We start from the raw sequence: 21062 nt of genomic DNA, 5'->3' as shown, positions 1-21062 counted from the left end.
GTGCTCTGACATTTGTCTCACTTCAAAGAACAATGCATTAATTTGAAATTTCTTTGGACACTCTCAAATATTTTCACACTTTCACATTTTATAGTTATTCTGAGCTTTTTACCACCCACTTTTTAAGAAATCTCAACTATCTGGAGTGCTTTCACTCATTGCCCTCTTTATAAGAAACCCCTACTAAATTGTGCTTCCATTTACTGGCCACTTTATTAGAAACACTTTCAACCAAGTGCTTCCACTTACTGTCCTAGTGTTTCCACTCACTGGCTACTTTATTAAAAACACCTATAACCTGACACCTTCTGACTGAACACTTTATTAGAAAACTATACTTACTTGTATTTTCACTTACTGGCCACTTTATTAGAAACCCCAACATTGTGATTTCACTCACTGACGACATTGTAAGAACTTATACTAACTTGTATTGTCACTCACTGGCCACTTTATTAGAAACCCCTACTAACTTGTCTCTCCACTCACTGGCCACTTTATTAGAAACCCCTACACTGTAAGCCCGGATAAGTTGAATTTACTTTAAGACATTGAGGAAACCGGTTGCCTTAAAAAAGTTAAGTTAGTAGCCCAGGGGGAATCACTACACACTGATGGTGAGTATCAGAAACTGTTGGACACACCCAGTATGCAAACAGATTGTGCCAGAAGCCAATGAAAAAGAAGCTGTTAATGGAAACAGACTAAACTCAGTTATTATAAGAAATATCAATACCAATTTTAGGTAACATATGGGTTTACAGTGTACTAACTTGTATCTCCACTGGCCACTTTATTAGAAACACTTACCACCCTGTGCTCCCACTTACAGGCCACTTTATTAAAAAACCTCTACTAATTTGTATCAGCACTCAATGGTCAAATTACTAAAACCCTACTATGTTGTGCCACCACTCACTGGCCACTTTATTAGAAACCCCTACAATGGCCAATTTACTAAAAAAAACTACTAAGTTGTACCTCTACTGACTGGCCACTTTATTAGAAACCCTTACCCAGTTGGATCTTCACTCACTGGCCACTTTATAAGAAGCGCTTACTAAGTTGTACTTGGGCTCACTGTCAGCACAGCAGTGACACTGACAGGGTAGTGAGAGTGGCACTGGTTCAGGTATGTCAGGTACAGCAGTGTTGCTGAGGCTTTTTCCTCATGTCAGTGTCACTGCTGGGTTGAGAGTAGACCACCATTAAAAATCTCCAGCTTGGAGAAGCTCTGTGGACAGTGTCTGTCTGTATTTGAAGTGCTGGACATATGGATGGCTACCACAGATGAGCTAAAATATCTAGCAGTCAACTTACAAGGTACAGCCAAAAAATATTTAAAAAGTATTTAAAGCAGCACTACATAGCATTTTCACCATAAAATAATAATAGCTTCAAAATCATGCTGATGCTCTATTGATTTGTAAAAAGGATAAAACACGGAATCCTAAGCATGATCATTGTACTGTGAAGAGATTTGTGGCTGATTCAGAGCACAGACGGGTTTATGCAGGTAAAGGCAAAATGAGGAAGGTTTCTGCCAGGCAAGTTCATCGGATTAAGAGAGCAGCTGCTAAAATGCTTTTACACAAACCAGCAAACATGTATTTGAAGATGCTGGTGCCTCTGGAGCCCCGCAACTCATGGATCCTTCAATGTCTTGCTGTGGTGCATAAATCTACTAGTCGGCCACCCCTAATCAGAGCTCACCAGCAGAAACGGCTGCAGTAGATCCAGACATACATGACTACTAATTTTCAAACAGTCTTGTGTACTGACGAGTGTTGTGCAACCCTGGATGGTCTAGATGGATGGAGTAGTGGATGGTTGGTGGATGGCCACCATTCCCCAACAAGGCTGCGACATCATCAAGTAAGGGGCTGAGTCATGAGAGATCTGGTAGCCCCTTTAGTGTCCCTAAAGAATCGTGCCTTCCAGGGAAAAATCATCTACATGCATGACAATGCACAATCTCATGCTGCAAAGAATACCCCAGTGCTGCTATAAGCAAAAAAAGGAGAGAAACTCATGGATTGGCTCCATCTTCTCCTGACCTCCTGAACCCTATAGAGAACCTTTGGAGTACCATCAAGCAAAAGATCTATAAGGGTGGGAGACCCTTCACATCAAAACAGCAGCTCTGGGAGGCTATTCTGACATCGTGCAAAGAAATTCAAGCAGAAACTCTCCAAAAACTTCAATGAAGTTCAATGAATGCAAGAATTGTGAAGGTGATATTAAAGTAAGGGTCCAATGTTAACATGTAACTTGCCCTGTTAGTTTTTTTTAAATGAATGAAACAGCTTTTGATTTCAGTGAATGTGAAATCCTACAAATGCTGCAAATTCAACAAATTACCATTTTCAGCTCTTTACAACCTATAACATGTTTTGAAACTCTGCTGTGCATAATAATTTGGAACAGTGCACTTTTATTTTACTGACTGTCATTTGCATCAACCATTTAGGAAAATCAGGGAAAAATATAATTTGCATAATAATTTGGAACATAGTGTAGTGTAAAATGTTGACAAAATCTTTTTTGAAATGTTAGTGGGTGAAATATTTGTACCATTTTTGTACCATTGAAGCATTTCGTCTCTCTTACACAAAAAACCTTGTATCTACATTTTTGTTGTTTTACACTTTTGACATATTGTAAATTTGGCAGTTGTTCTTTATATAGTGTCAAATTTCATGTTGAATGGTCCAGTAGAAATGCTCCAAAACGTTCAGAATAAAGTCTTTTTATATTGATTTCCATTGAAAGTGAGTAAGGTTTTCTCTTTATTCTGTAAAGCTGTAGTGCTTTTATTCATCGTTAACAGTCCTGCTGATTCACTGGTTTTTAAAGCTCAATATGATCATCTAATCGCTGGTTCTGCTTTATGAGCCAAACGTGGTCATTGATTATCATTTGAAACCCCTTTGCGCATGAAAGCGAAGGTAATATTAAGCGTGATCTGATAGCGCTTTAATTAGAGCGCACTCAAGCAGGTCCAGGAGGTAATTAGCTATAGGGCTGCGGTCCTTAATGAGTAAAGAAATCAGGTTAAGCTCATTTATCACTGTGAGGAGCTGCAGCGACTGATATAAATCTAAATAGCAAAAACCCCTCCCAGGCATAACTGTCTTTAAACAACAAGTCATTTGTGACCTAAATTTACTTTAGCGTGTGAAGGAAGTGGAAACGGGGCCCAGGTTTGAGCTGTTTAATCAGGCAAAGTGAGCCAAAATACACTCTCATTTACACACGCGCCGTGGAGGAGCGAGAAACAGGCTATAATCCTGCTGCCAACTGGAATTACTTCAGACTTCTAGTTCATGGACAGTGCTCAGATAAAACCCAGGGACACTAAAACCTGCAGCGTTCCAGAACTGCGAGAACATTCTGGTGCTCTGACTGGGATTTACACCATCAAGCCTGAAGCTCTTGATGTGGTGCCTAAAAACCATTGAGCTACAGAAGTACAGTGAGCTCCAGCTCTGCCAGACTGTTTCAAGACAAGACAAGACAAGACAAGACAATAACATATTCACCAATTCCGCTGGAAACAGATGGAATGTGGCTTTTGTCACACTAGTGAGTACAGTACACACACATTGATTTAGCTATTTTTAGGTATATATTTGAGTAAAATAAACACAGTTTTCGTGCGTCTTGGCATGTTCTCCTCCACCAGTCTTACACACTGCTTTTGGATAACTTTATGCCTTTACTCCTGGTGCAAACAAATTAAGCAGTTCCAGAGCTGTAATGGACACACATGCCCAGGAGCGGTGGGCAGCCTTCATTGTGGTGCCCGAGGAGCCTTGCTCAAGGACCCAACAATGGCAGCCTGTAGGATTTTTTAGATGATGATAAATAGGTAAATTCTGCAGGAAATGTAGAATTAAAGGAGTTAATATACATCGATCCTCAAGCTAGTAAACCAGAACTCTTATTCCAATTCTTCATGTCTATAAAATCATACAGCATGTCTAAATCATTGGGCTGTGTTTTCTTTTATTACTATATTAAAGAAGTATGATTCGTGGGTGTGGGTGAGAGTCGTACTTATGAAGGCTGTGACTCTTCAGAAATGTATTCTTCTCCTCATAAAAAAACCTGCTGTGATTAAATCTTCAAGTGCAAATCATCTCTGTTAATTAATTCTGCAGCAGGACCTCGACGCAGCAGTTGGTCAAACGCGAATAAATACAAGACGAAATGTCAAGAACAACCTGCGGCAAATGCCTGAACTGGCAGTGAGGGATAGAGAGAGAGAAAGAGACAGAGAGAGAGAGAGAAAAAGAGATAGAGAGAGAAGCGCAATAAGAAGACTTGGCGAGTGATACAGAGAGACATGCTCCCACACAGGCAGTGTTGGGAGTAACGGCGTTAAAACTAACGGCGTTACTAACGCCGTTACTTTTTTTCAGTAACGAGTAATCTAACTAATTACTATGAATGTAACTATAACGCCGTTACCATTTCCGACACCCCGTTACTGCACGTTACTTTAGCAGCTCTATGAACTTTTTTTTTTTATTTCGCTTTGCCCTGGTTAACCCCTCCTCTGTCCGGTGAACTTGAGCTTCTGGCCGCTGTGCCTGTGGTTTGGCGTGGTGAAGTGAGGCACAATTGTGACGATTTGCGTGCTCTAATCAATTCAGTTATTGCCGTGGACAACCCAAGTTCCGAATTAAGGACGTTAAGCTCTTTTTAGCTGCTCCGGTTTTTGTGGTGCTGCTGCTTTCTATTTTAGAGCTTAGATTCTCTGCCCGAATCCCACCTGACCTGAGGACCGACCCGAAATCAGGCAAATTTTTATTTTATATAAAGCTCTGGTGTGATAATCACAATGTTGCTAAGTAACCAATTATTATTGTTCACTAAAGCGAACGAAATAGCGAAAACTGAAAGTGAAAAACATTTGTGTTAACTGAATCTAATAAAAACGGTAATTAAAAGGAAAAACATAACTATCTCGAACTGTATTTTGTGTTTATAAAACTAACTAAAACGAACTGAAATTACTGATAGAATACCCTCATTTTTGTGTTTAATTTATTTATAAGCGCTGTTGTACAGCGGAGTTGTACAGCGGGAGTTGTTGTGCCGAGCGCGCGGCACTCGTGGTCCGTTAGTTCTTGTGTAAAGCCTCGCGCTAGCAAGCCCACCCTAAAATGAACAGAAAAAATAAAAACAAAATAAAATTAAACTATAATAAAAATGAAAACTGTAATCACGTAGCTCTGGGCGAACGTGAACGCCTCCGCGTTTGACTTGCAGCATTGTGTGTAGCTGTTCTTAAAAATCATTTAAATTAAATAATAGTTCTATGCTTCTATGTTACAGTGTTAATTAACATAGTTCTGATTATATTTGGCTCATTCAATCAGCCCGAAAACAGACAGTTTTTGGGCACGATCTACTCTATTCTCTTTTGGTGAAGCTGTTATATTAATACCATTTTAACGGGCATTAAATTGTTGTTTTTGTCCATTATTTTGTTTTATATATACATATTTCTTTTGAGTGTGGCTTGGTTTGTTAAATTTCATCCCCAGACGCGTTTTTCCGCTTTTTTCAGTATTACAAGTTTTAGTAATTTTCTTTGGTTGTGTGGAGAATTTCGTTTTATTTTTTTGAAATTCGTTAGATTATATTTTTGTCAACATTTTGGGTTTATTTTCGTTTGTTATTTTTTGTTATTTTTCTAATAATAATAGTAAATGCATAATTGATTTCCTTTTTTTGACGGGCGAATAATAAAAAGTAACGCGATAGTTACTTTTACTGGTAACTAATTACTTTTATAGTGGAGTAACTCCGTTAGTAACTCAGTTACTTTTTTGGAGAAGTAACGAGTAACTATAACTAATTACTTTTTCAAAGTAACGTGCCCAACACTGCACACAGGCCTCACAAATTAAGCCTTATCAATCAGTGCAGCGCTACTCTGGTAAACACCAGTCATTTAAATGAGAGCGGGGTTTGTAAGGAACTTCTGAGGCTGGTTAAAAAGCAGCCGGTTCGTTTCACCAGCCCTGCGCCAACAAAGTCAGCCGAGAGAGAACAAGAACAAACGAGATTCTCCTTCAGTTTGCTGTAAGCCTGACTGCATATGGACTGTAGAGCCACAGGACCAGAGCCAACGAGTCTAAAGGCCAGAGTACACCGGCCGAACAAACACCGGCAAGCACCAACAAACACAAGCTTCTGGTCGCTCTACTGTACCCCCTGCTTGATTGTTAGAAGTGTCCAGAATGTTCTCTCCTCTTTCACTCTTTCATCTGGTTTGTTCATTCATTTTAAGGACATCTGCAAACATTAGGATATCTACAAACATTTACCAGTTTAACTGTTGTCCAGCACAGTGTTCATTTCCACTGAGCATACATAGGACACTTTGTAGTTCTATAATTACAGACTGTTGTCCTGTATATGTTTCTCTGCATACTGTATTATCCTCCTTTTACCCTGTTCTTCAATTGTCAGGATCCCACAGGATAGACCACCACAGAGCAGCAGTAATTTGGGTGGTGGGTCCTTCATTCTAAACACTGGAGTCACACTGGTATGGTGCTGCTGGAGTTTTTAAACACCTCAGTGTCACTGTTGGACTGCCAATAGACCACCAACTAGACAAATATACAGCCAACAGCATCCTGTGAGCAGCATCCTGTGAGCACTGCTGAAGGACTAGAGGATGACAAAAACATTTACATTTAAGGTATTTAGCAGACAGCGTTTTACAACAGTGCTTCACTGTTTACTTCAAAATATCCATAGCTAGTTTACAGAGATTAGAATCAAGAGATTCACAAAGCTTGATAATGTTTAGAAGCCTAGGAGATTTTTTTTAGGATTAGTTTAGTTAACTCTTTGAAAAGTTGATTCTTCAGTCAGTGTTTGAAGACCGTGAGTAACTCAGCTTTTCTAACCCCCAGTGGAAGTTCATCCCACCCCCTTGGTCCTGCAGCACAGAGAAGAGTCAGGATTATTTTTTTTTTATCTTGAGGGATGGTGATCCTATGTCACCTAATTACCTATCCAACCACTGCTCCCTTCTGCCTTTGAATAACTAACAATCATCCAGTACTTTTGCTGCTTTTCAGACGCTGATTGCTCGTTCTGACCCGCCTCCTTCCCATACTACTGACAGACACTTTGATTAAGCCATAGACTGTGTATAGCTGGACAGAGCATCGTCTCTCCAAAGTGAAGCCACCACAGGTCGGGCGCTCCCTGCTGTTCGGTTGCAGAAAGTTGTAACCCCATATGTAACCCATCCCCATATGTTTCAATGTGAAAACAGACAACATTCAATCACGTTTTTTTCCAATATACTGTAATTCTACCTCCATTATTTAAATGCAGCAGCTAGTGTAACCTCTGTTTATATTATCAAATTTTCATATCCCCACAGAATTAGTTTTTAAAAACGTTATTCAGCTCTGTTCAAAAAGGTGTGGTTATTGTAAAAGGGCTGGTTATGGCCGGGACCAATAACAGACCGTCAGTTCCGCTCCACCCTGCAGTCTGTGACCGCGAGGCAGCCCTCAGGGGCGGGGTTATTTTAATGAGTAGGCTGTCTCTCCCTTCTCTGGTCGCAGACTCGGGTTTCAGGATCGCCAACATGGCGGAAGATTTTGGCTTCATTTTCATTGAATGAATGGGAACAGCGACACGGCGTCCATTTTTTTTTACAGTCTCGGATTAGTTTGGAGTGTTTTGTTGAGATCATCCTGGTTCACTGTGCAGCAATGTTGGTAAAAAAAAGTCATCTAAATTCCCTTGAATTCAGAGGATTTAGTAACATTGGGAATGAAACAGAGAGTATCAGGTTTGGAACACTTTTATTTAAACTGTGTGATAGTGGAAATTTTCTAAAATTATATTAATCTCTCACAGAGTTACTAGAATAGGCGTGACGCAGACTCCATAAATGACACGTGTGATCTCACCTCACAGAAATGCTATAAACAGTCTGATCTGCTCTGTCAGCTCAGAACACGGCCTGTTTCAGCCTCTCTCTGAATTTTATTATTCTCTGTAGCTGTGTCAGGTGCTGATTCTGTATGAAGTGATTGATATGATTATTTCCACAGGGATAAATAACAATAAAGAAATCAGAAATCAGTGTTTTTTAAGCTGTTTAAACCTGCATGGTCACTAGTATCTGGATCGCACCCTGATAAGATTTTAGACACAGGGTAGTCAAATGTGTCTCCAGTTAGTTTAAGTGAATATGGTAACTGTGTGGAATGTAATATGCACATTTGCTGATTGTCTAGCAATTAATACTCTTTTGGTGGTACTGGGAGGGGTTTGGGTTGTTAAATGTCTCTTGGACAGACAGATGTGCTGTTACATGTGACTCAAATGCATCTCAAATAGACCAGTCACAATAATACACAGACAATGCACTGTCCTATACTGATATAATGATAATACAACATTACAATAATGCATTTACAGATTACTTTTAAAGTATAATACATTTGTATTTACTAAAACTATTCAGACATGGAATTGAAATTGTTTAAAAAGCCTAAATAAACAAAACAAACACTGTTTTTAGGCCTGTCAAAATAATTACGTTATTGTTGCAGTGTTTGCAGCGTGCCTGCAGACCTTTGCAAAGAAACTGAACTGAGCATGGATGACGAAAATTAAAGAGAAAAACTGGCAATTTATAATCCTGTTTGGAAAAAATACTGTACCTGCTGACAGAAAATGACTGTTAAAGACTTAACTACTTAGTAGTACAATACAGGCCAAAAGTTTGGACACACCTTCTTAATCAATGTGTTTTCTTTATATTCATGATTATTTACATTGTAGATTCTGACTGAAGGCATGAAATCTATGAATGAACACATGTGGAGTTTTATGTACTTTATGTACAAAAAATGAGCTGTCCTCCACAATCACCGGACCTGAACCCAATCCAGATGGTTTGGGGTGAGCTGGACCACAGAGTGAAGAAGGCAAAGGAGCAACAAGTGCTAATAAACACCTCTGGGAACTCCTTCCTTCAAGACTGTCGGAAAACCATTTCAGGTGGCCACCTCTTGAAGCTCATTGAGAGAATGATGCCAAGAGTGTGCAAAGCAGTAATCAGAGCAAATGGTGGCTAGAATATAATTTGTTTTTTGTTATTTCACCTTTTTTTTTTAAGTACATAACTCCACATGTGTTCATTCATAGTTTTGATGCCTTCAGTGAGAATCTACAATGTAAATAGTCATGAAAATAAAGAAAACGCATTGAAAAAGAGAAGGTGTGTCCAAACTTTTAACCTGTACTGCATATTAGTGTTATTGTCTATAAAATTAGGATTTGTTTTACAGTGTATCAGTACTGGTCAGATTTTAAACAGTACCCAAACCTACTAAAAACAACTGAATATACTCAATAAATGCATTGTTTTCACACCTTTAAGACTAAAACCTACAGAATAAAACAGATCGAATATAAATGCTGATTTTTGTGTTTTTTGTGTGTGTGTATTCTAGGCATGTATTTGAGTACTGGCCTGCTGGCCCGCAGGCCGGCTGGGCGAACGTGTCTGGTATAAAAGACCCCCTGGTGGTATCATACAGTCTCTGTACTGTAGGCTTATTGCTTTGTCTCGAAGCCAGAGAGCTGGACTTTGATGCAAAGCATGCGACTCCGAGGCAAACCTCATAAACAGGATGCATTTCAGCTTTGTGTTGCGACTGATGCCAGCAGTTAAATATCATAAAATCTGCTCAGCTTGGCCTGGCCTACTTTCTTTGAGGGTAAAAAGCAGGTATTTCTGCAGGAGGAAGGTAAACCGACATATGCTTCTGTAACTTCACTCTGTGTGTTGTTTTAGAAACGGGTCCGAAGCCCATTTTTGTGCCATAATTACACTAATAACAGAGTGCAAATCATTAACCAGCCATATGTCCTCTAGCCCGAGCGCCGCACCTGCCTCTCTGAACACAGGGTCCAGCCAGCCACCTTTTCTTTAGGATTACCGAAGGGACTCATTCAGAATCGCCAACAAAGCACTTTTTAATTGGCCATATGTTGCAACGTCTCTCGGCTAAAACAGCGACAAGCCAGATTAGCTACTAATGAAGGCAGGTGATGGCGCGCCAATCGAGTGTGTCCATGAACCTGCATGACAAATTCCTCTAATGCTCCGTTACAGAGAGGGAAAGAAAACATCAACTAAACATAATAAATCAGTAATGAGACCAAAACAGAGAGACGTGGGCGAGTGAAAAATTCACCTCACACTCTGCTTATCTCTGCGAACGCTGTAATTAGAGCGATTTCTCAACATCTGCATCCTCTCACTACTTCTCCTCCACTCCTCTAACACCCACACTTCATCCAACACCAAGACACTGAGCGCAGCTTTAAAACTGACCAGCACATCTCTGCAGACTTAGAGAAGCAGTTCAGTGAAAAATCACATCAATACGACTATTTAAAAACTGACCCCAGGTGCAGTCAGTCAGCAATAAAAAAAATCAAAAACATGTTGGATATCTGACATATATCTGACTATACAGTAGTTTATAATGATAGAAGCTAGGCTCATGCTGTTAACAAATGACTGTGGAAAAAATGTATGTCCTAATTCCATTCCTTTCTGTTCTATAAAATTAAGCCAAATATCAAGATTATGGTGTCAAATTTGCAACCGGCATCGCTAACAGGGCTAACCTGGGACAATGCCAGCATTGATAACATTTCTTGCAAAATCAAACATGGCAACAATTATTATGAAAAAAATGAAAACAGCCTCTCTGTAAACAGCTGTACATTTTGTAAAAAATTACACAATAAGTTTCTTTCCTCAAAGTTTATTTTTAATTGTCTCTTACCTTTAGCCCAGAGAAGATGGCTGCAAATGCAGCAGTGTTCTGTTGTGTTTTTCTATGTTAAAATATAGCATCTTCTATGCAAGATATAGCTTAAGTTTGTTGATTGCTTGGTGAACTCTTCTCACAGACAATGATTTCTGAGACTGTGCAGTGGTGTCAGTATAGAATCCTGCCTCATTTTAACACAGTGCCACCTGAGGGCCTGAAGATCACCAACATCCAATACTGATCAGCCAGGATTTGTTGAGATTCTCTACATCTTTAGTGATATTACACACTACTGTAGATGTACTGAGATGCACTGCTGCCAACAAGTTCTAAATGAGTTAATGTTTTCATGAAATAATACAATTGTCTCATGCACTTTTACTTATATATTTTACACAGTCTCTCAACCTCTTAACAATTTAGAATGATATGTAAATGAACTCTTAACTTTAAATGAACTGTTCTGATTGACTGCCTTGGCTGAAACAACCCTTACAACTTTAGAAGTAATTCCCAGAAAACCATTTTTGGTTAGTATAACATTTTATGAACATTACAGTTAATGTATTAATAATGTTTATTGTTTTAAGTTTTTATTTTAAGTTTTTAAATGTTCTGGTAACGTTGCTGCAATGTCACAGATTTTATTTTGTTTTGGAAATTGTTGTTGCATATAACGTCTTAATAACATTAGTATTCTTCCCAGTTATTCTTTCAACTGGGAATATTTCTTCTAATGATGTTTTGATGCAGAGTCATTTCAGAACGTTCCTAGAACACTATTTCTGTAATGTTACAGGCTAACCTTCCTAGAACCTTTTCAAAACGTTGCTAAGCGTTCTTATAACATTCTCTGTTTGCTGGGTAAAATGCAACATATGTGCATATCATCACAACAAATTATTTATTAGGGTTGTTTTGCAATTTATGCTGCATTTCATTTACCTCTAAAGTTGGGAATTTTTTATTTTAGTCCAAAAATAACTAAAAGGCATTCTTGTTTGGTTCTGGAGGACTCTCTGCCCTCCTGGTCTAACATACAGAGCCAACTTCAACTCAGGAGGCCTGTTAATTAGCTGATTAGCTAGATCTGGTGTGTTGGAAGCCGGCTAAACACTGAATTATGAGCTCAGATCCACAGATCTCTGGCACATTTTATGGCTCTTCTCAGCTTAGCCAGAATAGTTAACTGTCCTTAAGGACAAACTCTCAGGGTGGTTGGTCTCTCTGGGCTTCTTAGGGAAGGAGTGCGCTATTATACAAGGGTCATATCTGGGGGTTGTCATGAGGTTGGACAAACCTTTAATTAGGCTGTGCTGATTAGTGCAGTGTGCCCTCCAGTGGTCACAAATGGAAGGTGGTTATAAACTAGAGTCATGTGAAGCTTTTCTTTCTGACAACTTCGGCAGCAGCAGCTGTGCACCTGCCCTGAACTGTTCACTGTTTTAGCACTGTTCATTCATCTCTAGAAGAGCTAGAAAGACCATTAGGACCATTAGATGGTTATGAAACTCAGATGGAGAAACTGAATTGATGGGCTTAATATTCTTGAAATACTGAAACACCCCAACCCCAGATACCCGCCTTTAAAACATACACAACTGCCAAAACTTCAGAAGTGTCTAATCACAGTTTCCTGTGATTCAAAAATGTAATGTCAAAACCACACAAACAGTTCCTCAAAAAATAACTCATTACTACTAAACCATAACCACCATCAGAAGAAAAAATACCTTAAACCCTACCCCCAACCCCTAACCCCCCCCAAACTCCACCAGCTCCCAGAACTTCAAAGATGTCAGACTCCGGAAAACCACCAAACACTTAAACACAAACACCCAGAACTTCAAAACTGCCTGAACTCAACATAACCCAACTCTAGAATAGTACCATACCCCAAAACCACCAAACACTTCACACCCAGAACTTCAAAACTGCCTAAACTCAACATAACCCAACTATAGAATACTACCAATACCCAAAACTACCAAACACGTCACATCCAGAACTTCAAAAGTGCCTAAACTCAACATAACCCAACTTTAGAATACTACCATACCCCAAAACCACCAAACACGTCACATCCAGAACTTCAAAAGTGCCTAAACTCAACATAACCCAACTTTAGAATACTACAAACCACCAAACACGTCACATCCAGAACTTCAAAAGTGCCTAAACTCAACATAACCCAACTTTAGAATACTAGTAGTATTCTAAAGTTGGGTTATGTTGAGTTTAGGCACTTTTGAAGTTCTGGATGTGACGTGTTTGGTGGTTTTGGGGTATGGTAGTATTATACTACCATACCCCAAAACCACCAAACACTTCACACCCAGAACTTCAAAACTGCCTAAACTCAACAAAACCCAACTATAGAATACTACCAAAACCACCAAACACTTCACACCCAGAACTTCAAAACTGTCTAAACTCAACATAACCCAACTATAGAATACTACCAAAACTCAAAACCACCAAACACTTCACACCCAGAACTTCAAAACTGCCTAAACTCAACATAACCCAACTATAGAATACCCAAAACCACCAAACACATACCATCCAGAACTTCAAAACTGCCTAAACTCAACATAACCCAACTATAGAATACCCAAAACCACCAAACACATACCATCCAGAACTTCAAAACTGCCTGAACTCGACATAACCCAACTCTAGAATACTACCATACCCCAAAACCACCAAACACTTCAAACCCAGAACTTCAAAACTGCCTGAACTCAACAAAACCCAACTATAGAATACTACCAAAACCACCAAACATTTCACACCCAGAACTTCAACAATGCCTAAACTCAACATATCACAACCCTAGAATACTGCTAAACCCCAAAATCACCAAACGTTTTACCCCCAGAATTTAAAACTGTCTAATCTCAACATACCCCATCCCTACAATACCAAAACCCAAAATCACCAAACACTCCACACCCAGAACCTAAAAAATCACCAAAAACTACATCCAAGAACTTTAAAAATGTAAGATTCTAGAAAACAACCTTAAACCAAAACCAAACACTGCAACATACCCCAACCCTAGAATACTCCTATAACCCCAAAATCACCCAACACTCCACCACAGATTACCAAAAGTATCAAAAACAGACCATCCTTAGAACTTCAGAAATATCACAACCACTCAAACATTCCCTCACCAAACCAAAAGACAACTAAACCCTACCACACATAGAACTTAAAAAGTGGCAAATCACACTAAAAGAAGGACAAATTCAGAAAACCAAGCACGTGCAAGGGGGGGCGGAGGGTGCTTGAGCACCTGCCCCTTTGGGTCTTAGTGCCTTTACTGCCCCCAATGTGCCCTTTTATTAAATGTATTTATAAATCCCCCCTTCCCCCGTTTTCAACTAAAATTTCCGTAATTTTAATATTTCGTAATATTTCGTCTGCACAACATCAACATCAACAGCCCCCTGTTCTCACCTGAGCCCCCCGGTCCGACTTTGAGCACCTGCCCTTCCGAATGTCTCTGCACGGCCCTGCAGAAAACCAACTTCAGCACCCCAAACATTCAAACACCCCCAAAGTCAAAGACCAATCCTCACAGCCCCAGGACACACATAACCCCTCCCAATGATAACCCAATGCCAGAAATCACCAAAGCCGAAAACATCAAACCCCACCAAACACCAAAGCCGAAAACACCAAAACCACCAAAACTTCACCCCAGAACTTCAAAAGTGTCAAATGTCACCCCAACACAGATAACCCCCTACCACCCTAAAAAAAACGTCAAGTGCCAAAACTACATAAAGCCCCCAAACCCCCCTTCCCCCGTGTCCCGCGGACTTACGGTAGAAGACGTACTCTGTGTTGCTGCTCCACGCGCCCCTCTCGGCGTCCGCGTGCCTGCTGGCCACGGCCGTGCTGCACGCCACGATGCGGAAGCCGCTCTCCGCGAGCATGTCGAAGGCGCGCTCCGCGTGCCTGAAGCGCAGATGGCAGCGCGAGGTGTAGCGCTCGCGCGCTCTGTCCGCGTCGCGGCTCTCGCTCAGCGCGTCCCCGAACACCTGGCGCGCGAGCCCCACGCGCCCGCACACCGAGATCCTCGGCGCCGGCGCTTCCCCCACGCGCGCGCCCTTGCACGCCACAGTTAGGAAGCCGCACGCGCCGTCGCGCGCTGTCCTCTCGCTGGACGGGGACGCGTCGTCCGGGACCCCCCTGCCGCCCCCGCCGCCCTCGTCCGCCTCGTCCTCCGCCGACGCGAGGATGCCCGCCAGCTCGTGCAGGCGAAAGTGCTCGGCCTCGCGGCGGAGTCTCGCGCGCTCCGGAAAGCGCTCGGGCAGCACCACGCGCCGGTCGCGCAGGTAGTCCAGCACGTAGCGGAACAGAAACCCGTCCCGGTCGATGAAGCAGCGGCCGCGCGCATCTCTCGCCAGCTCGCCGGCCGCGCTGGAGAACATCTGGCCCAGCACGGAGTCCGGGAAGGCCGCGAGGGTCGCGCGCCGCGTGTAGTACACCTGGCCGCCCACGTTCAGCTCGATGACGTCCGAAGCTCCATGCGCCGAGCCGCCGACGTCTTTAGGAGACTGGTAGAGTCTGCAGGTCTCGGTCAGAGCCATGCTGTGACTGTCCGGAGGAGTTCAGAACAAACGGAGAAGATCGGAAAGAGGAGCCATCTTCATCACTGATCTTCATCAACTTCACCACTGATACTCCGATATTTAACACTGACCTTCAGGACCGGTCTTCATCACCTTTAGCACTGTTCTTAAGACTGATCATCACAGACACATAACATGTCCTTCATTTGATATGATCAATAAAGCTCAAAAGTTGTTATGACTGATCTTTAAGAGCTTTAAGACTGATCCTCAAAGTCTTTAAGACTGATCTTTAAGAGCTTTAAGACTGATCCGCAAAGTCTTTAAGACTGATCTTTAAAAGCCTTAAGAATGATCCTCAAAGTCTTAAAGATTGATCTTTAAAAGCTTTAAGTCTGATCCTCAAAGTCGGTAAGACTGATCTTTAAAAGCTTTAAGACTGATATTCAGTGTCATTTAGACTGATCCTCAAATGGATTAAGACTTAAATCTTAAGTCGGTTAGACAGACCTTCCAAAGCATTCAGACAACAAAATTTTTAAGACTGATCTTTAAAAGCTTTAAGACTGATCCCCACATTTTTAAGACTGATCTACAGTGTCATTAAGACTGATCCCCAAATGGATTAAGACTGAATTTTGAAGTCGGTTAGACAGAGTCTTTAAGAGTGATTTTTAAAAGCTTTAAGACTGATTTTTAAAAGCTTTAAGACTGATCAATAAAAGCATTTAGGCTGGTCTATAAATTACATAAGCCTTAATTTAAAAAACTTTGTAAATCCTATAATACTGTAAGACTGATCATCGAGGTCTTGGACTAGAAATGTTGTTTTTTGTTTGTCTTTAAAAAAATAAGAATAATATTATTAATCAAGGGTTAAGACTAGTCCCTAAATTATATTTGCCTGATCTCCAAAGTCTTTAAGACTGATCTTCAAAAACAAAACCTTAAGACTGATCTCTAAAATCTGTAAACCTCATTTTAAAATCATCAAGATTGCATTAAGACTGATCTCCAGAGTCTTTTTAATTGATCTCCAAAAGAATTGAGACTAATGTTCAATGTATTAAGACAGACCCTAAAATGATTAAGTCTGAACTCCAAATGCTTTAAGATGGATCTGCAATATCTTTAGATCTCTTTTTTTAAATCTTCAAGAACGATCTTCAAAATATGTTAGATTGATCTTCAGTGGCCTTTGATCTTTATCTTTGATGTGGATCTTTGTCAGATTCATTAGTGCTCTTAATTTTATTTGGCACTGATCTTCATCTCTGATTGTCATCAGCTATAAAAATGATCTTCAAAAGGTGTCTGCGTGGTCTTCAGTATCTTGAACATCTTCATTAGCTCTTAATCATCGTTGATTTACGTCACCTTTTTTTAAATGTTGTTCATGAGCTTTACCGTAATCTTCACCTTCAGCACTGATCATCTACCCTGTTTTAGGTCTTCAATCAGTATCATCATTATCATGACTGATCTTCAATGCAACCTTTACTTTTTATCTTGATCATTCTCACCTCTGATCTTCATCACTACTAATAGTGATTTTCTGAATCATGATTTTTATCTGTATCATTCCTGCTTATCGTCAATATTATCTTTGATCTTCATCACTTGCACTGTTTGATCTTTGAGCTGATTATCATCCATCAGTTTGTGATGCTCTCAAAGTCTTTTAAGCACCATTCTAGAATTATGTCCATGCAGTTTGATCTATAACTCTTCCAGAACTCTGTAAAATCGCAGCAGAAAGCCAGACGCTCACCTCACCGAGGAGTCCACATCTTCTCCATCCAACTCTTCAAAAACACATAACAATCCTCCTACTGACGGATCCTCTTCCAACTTCTCTCCAGATGCTTTATTTTAGCTGGCAAGGTGGTCCTTATCCCGTCTGCAGCTCACCTCAGAAGCGTCTAATCCGGCACAGCTGCGCGATCCTGCCTCTCGCGTGGACTGAGGGTGAGGCGGGGAGTCTTAAAGCGTGCAGAGCGCACTGAGAGGGGGGGATGAGGTTGCTCCAGCAACTCTGTGCGTGTGTGTGTGTGTGTGGAGGCGGGAGTGTGTGTGTGTGTGTGTGTGGAGGGGGGGCATTCTTAGGCAGTTGAGCCTTACATCATCTTAAAGGAAAATGACAGTGTTGGGAAATAGTACACATGCCTGCATTAGATTACTATAAATCACTCAGTGATGAAGGCTTTTTGCTTCAGATTGAGTGGAGTACCTTATCATTTTATTAGGCACTGTGATGTTTTTTATTGATTGCCAGCTAGATACAGTGATATGCGAAACTTCAGGCAACCGTGCTTAAATTTCGGATTCTTTGGATAGTTTTGTAAGTTGAAAATAAAAGAAATTAGATAAGCAAAAGATATAGACTGGTGTGTTTCTTTAAGGTATGTCAAACAAAATACATGTGGTAGGTGAATTTGCTATGTTAAACTGACCTTGGTGTAAGTGTGTGAGTGAATGGTTGTGTGTGGCACCCTGTCCAGGGTCATTCCTGCCTTGCGTCCAGTGATTGCCAATGACTGGTTCCCTATCTAGGTGTGTTCCTGCCTTGTGTCCCATGATTCCCAGTGACTGGCCCTCTGCACACAAGTGTTTCAACCTTGCATCCAATGATTGCCAATGACTGTCCCTTTATCTAGGCATGTTTCTGCTTTGTGTCAAATGATTCCCAGTGACTGGCCCTCTATCCAGGCATGTTCCTTCTTTGTGTCCAATGATTCCCAACGACTGGCCCTCTTTTTAGGTGTGGTCCTGCTTTGGGCGCAGTGATTGGAAATAACTGGCACTCTGTCCATTAATGTTTCAACCTTGAGCCCAGCAATTGGCAGTGACTATCACTTTATCTAGGCATGTTCCTGCTTTGTGCTCAATGATTTCCAGTGACTGGCCCTCTGTCCATGAGTTTTCCAACCTTAAGCCTAGTGATTGCCAATGACTGGCCCTCTATCTAGACATGTTTGTGCCCAATGATTCCCAGTGACTGGCCCTCTGTCTATGATTGTTCCAACCTTGCGCCCAGTGATGGCCAATGACTGGCCCCATATCTAGGGGTGCTCCTGCCCTACACCCAGTGATTACCAGTGAATGGCCCTTAATCCAGGGTTGTTTCCCAGTGACTTACCCTATATATGGGTGTTTCTGTCTTGCGTCCAAAGATTCCTACTAGCTGGCTCTCTATACAGGGGTGTCCCTGTATTTTCCTGCCTACTAGGAAGCTTTCCCTGGACAAGATAGTTGCTCTAACAAAGGCAGGGTAAACTAATCTTGATTTTGGGGGGAACAATGAATAAGCATGTGTCCCAATACTTTTGTTCAAATATAGAGCTCTGGAAAAAATAAGAGACCACTTAAAAATGATGAATTTCTTTAATTTTACTAAATTAAAAACCTCTCGGATATAATCAAGAGGAAGATGGATAATCCCAAGCCATCAAAACAAGCTTAATTATTTGGACCAGGAGTGGCATAAACTTATCTCAAAACAGTGTGTAAGAATGGTGGAGGAGAACATGCCAATATACATTAAAACTGTGAAAAAAGGGCTATTCCACCAAATATAATTTTTTTGAACTCTTAAAACATTATGAATATAAACTTTTAAAAACATTTTCTTTGCATTATTTGAGCTTTGAAAGCTCTGAATCTTTTTCGTTATTTCAGCAATTTCTATTTTTCTGCAAATAAATGCTCTAAATGACCATATTTTTTATTTGGAATTTGGGAGAAATGTTGTCCGTAGTTTATAGAATAAAACAAAAATGTTAATTTTACTCAAACATATAGCTATAAATGGCAAAAATGTTCTGCTATAGCTCTGATAGAGACTGTGTGTAAAGCTATTAGTAATTTTGTATTGAGCATTAATATTATGACCTCATAATTGGTGGGCTGACCTAATCCATATATGCAATAAGCAGATCTCATTACATGGCTCTGTTTCTAACATTTCCCTCAGTGTCCTTCACATCTATAAATGCATCAGCCTTCTAAGTCAGTGGTCACTACCCCCTCCTCTAACCTGCAGAGTTCAATCCACCACCTGATACAGAAAAGGAGTGTCTGAAGAAGCCCTATTAACTAGATGTAGTGTATCAGACTAGAGTAGAGACAAGTCCTGACTAGCTTCAGTCTTGGTGGGTTTGAGACCCCTTCAGCACCATGGATAGATCCTCATCAACTACCATGAGTATCAATAGTCCATCAGTAAACCAGAACATTGATTTGTAAGCAATCTGATCAATGTGTTTAGATGAACTTGGATAACAAGGTAATAGAAAAAATCTGATATTACATCAGTAAATAAGCAGATTTTTGCTTTGCAACCACACACAATTATCACAGCATAAGACATAATGTAAACATCATGCAACACAGTGATCTTCAATATGAACATACATCAGCTAGAATGAGAAGAAGTCACTTAAAAGGTGTTTGTTTTGGGTGATGTTTTATGTATGACAATGTATTTTGTGCACTGTTTGCCCAAATGTTTGTGGACACCCCCTTCTAATGAATCCTACATTCAGCTACCTTAAGTTGCACCCATTGCTGACAAACATGTGCAAATGTATATAAACAGCTTGTTTAGTCCTTATATTGCCAATAGAATATGACTCTCTGGAGCAGATAAACAAATATGAAAAAATATGGCACCATTCCTAATGCTAGGCATGGGTATTAAAAAGAGTGTATCCTGCTTTTGTTGGAGTAACCATTTTCTAAGGTCCAGAGAAGAAGGCTTTCTACTGGATTGTTTCTATTAGTCATTGCTGTGAGGATATGATTGCATTCAGTGACAAATGGGCATTAGTGATGCCAGGATCAAGATAATGGATGACCATCAACCCTCGGTTCCAACTCTGTATTCCCAAATTACTACCAAAAGTATTGTTTGGGGCTCCATCAATCCAGAGCACAGTTCTACTGCTCCACCATTCAATACGGAAGGGTTTTATGATCCTCTAACCCAGTAGTTCTCAAACGTTTTAGTCCATGTTCCACCAATGACCAAACTAAAACCTCCAAGTACCACCTACAAGCCATTTCACAGAAACACATCTAATAACAACACACATAGCTATTCATACACAGTAGATGTGTCATTCACACATATACATGTCGTCATATTTTTAACCAATTGTTCCTCACCTTGTGTGTGGAGCTTGCCAGCTTTTGCAGTCTGTACCCATGGCACTGGGTAAGTTATTTGATTGGTTATTCTTTTGGTTAATACAATATTCTTACTGAGACTCTCAGAAGGATTTAGATAGAAGAAAATAAAAAAACAATAAAAAACATGAGATCCAAGCAGTGAACTACAGTGTTTTTCCCTTAATTAGCGTTTAACTGTCATGCAAAAACTATATTGAACTGTTGCTGACTGGATGATTGATGTAGTTTATCATATCTTGTGGTGTTCCACAGGGTTGTACTGTAGGACCAATAAAAATGTTGTTAATAATGATAATGATGTTAATAATGACAAAACTGTAGTTCTGAGAGTGAAGAACTGAAGTGTAGATTACATAAAGGTTCTAGCGAGTAAAAACTAAACACAAACTAATGTAACGTTAGGAAAATTGCACGTTGAAACTTTATAGATTTCAGTTTATAT

General features: G+C 40.3%; 1 protein-coding gene across 1 annotated transcript in view; it reads right to left on the bottom strand.

The window, feature by feature from the left end:
* Positions 1-17456, bottom strand: part of LOC103027657 (BTB/POZ domain-containing protein KCTD16) — a 38106-nt gene extending 20650 nt beyond the window's left edge. The window contains exon 1 of the mRNA XM_049474869.1: positions 14680-17456. Coding sequence (XP_049330826.1) covers positions 14680-15448 — 769 coding nt within the window. The 5' untranslated portion in view covers positions 15449-17456. The remainder of the gene's footprint in view (positions 1-14679) is intronic.
* Between the last annotated feature and the right edge of the window lie 3606 nt (positions 17457-21062).

This window comes from Astyanax mexicanus, chromosome 2 (genome assembly GCF_023375975.1).
Source record: "Astyanax mexicanus isolate ESR-SI-001 chromosome 2, AstMex3_surface, whole genome shotgun sequence".
Taxonomy (NCBI): domain Eukaryota; kingdom Metazoa; phylum Chordata; class Actinopteri; order Characiformes; family Acestrorhamphidae; genus Astyanax; species Astyanax mexicanus.
The sequence above is the reverse complement of the archived record's forward strand: the minus strand, read 5'-3'. Positions and strand labels throughout refer to the sequence as shown.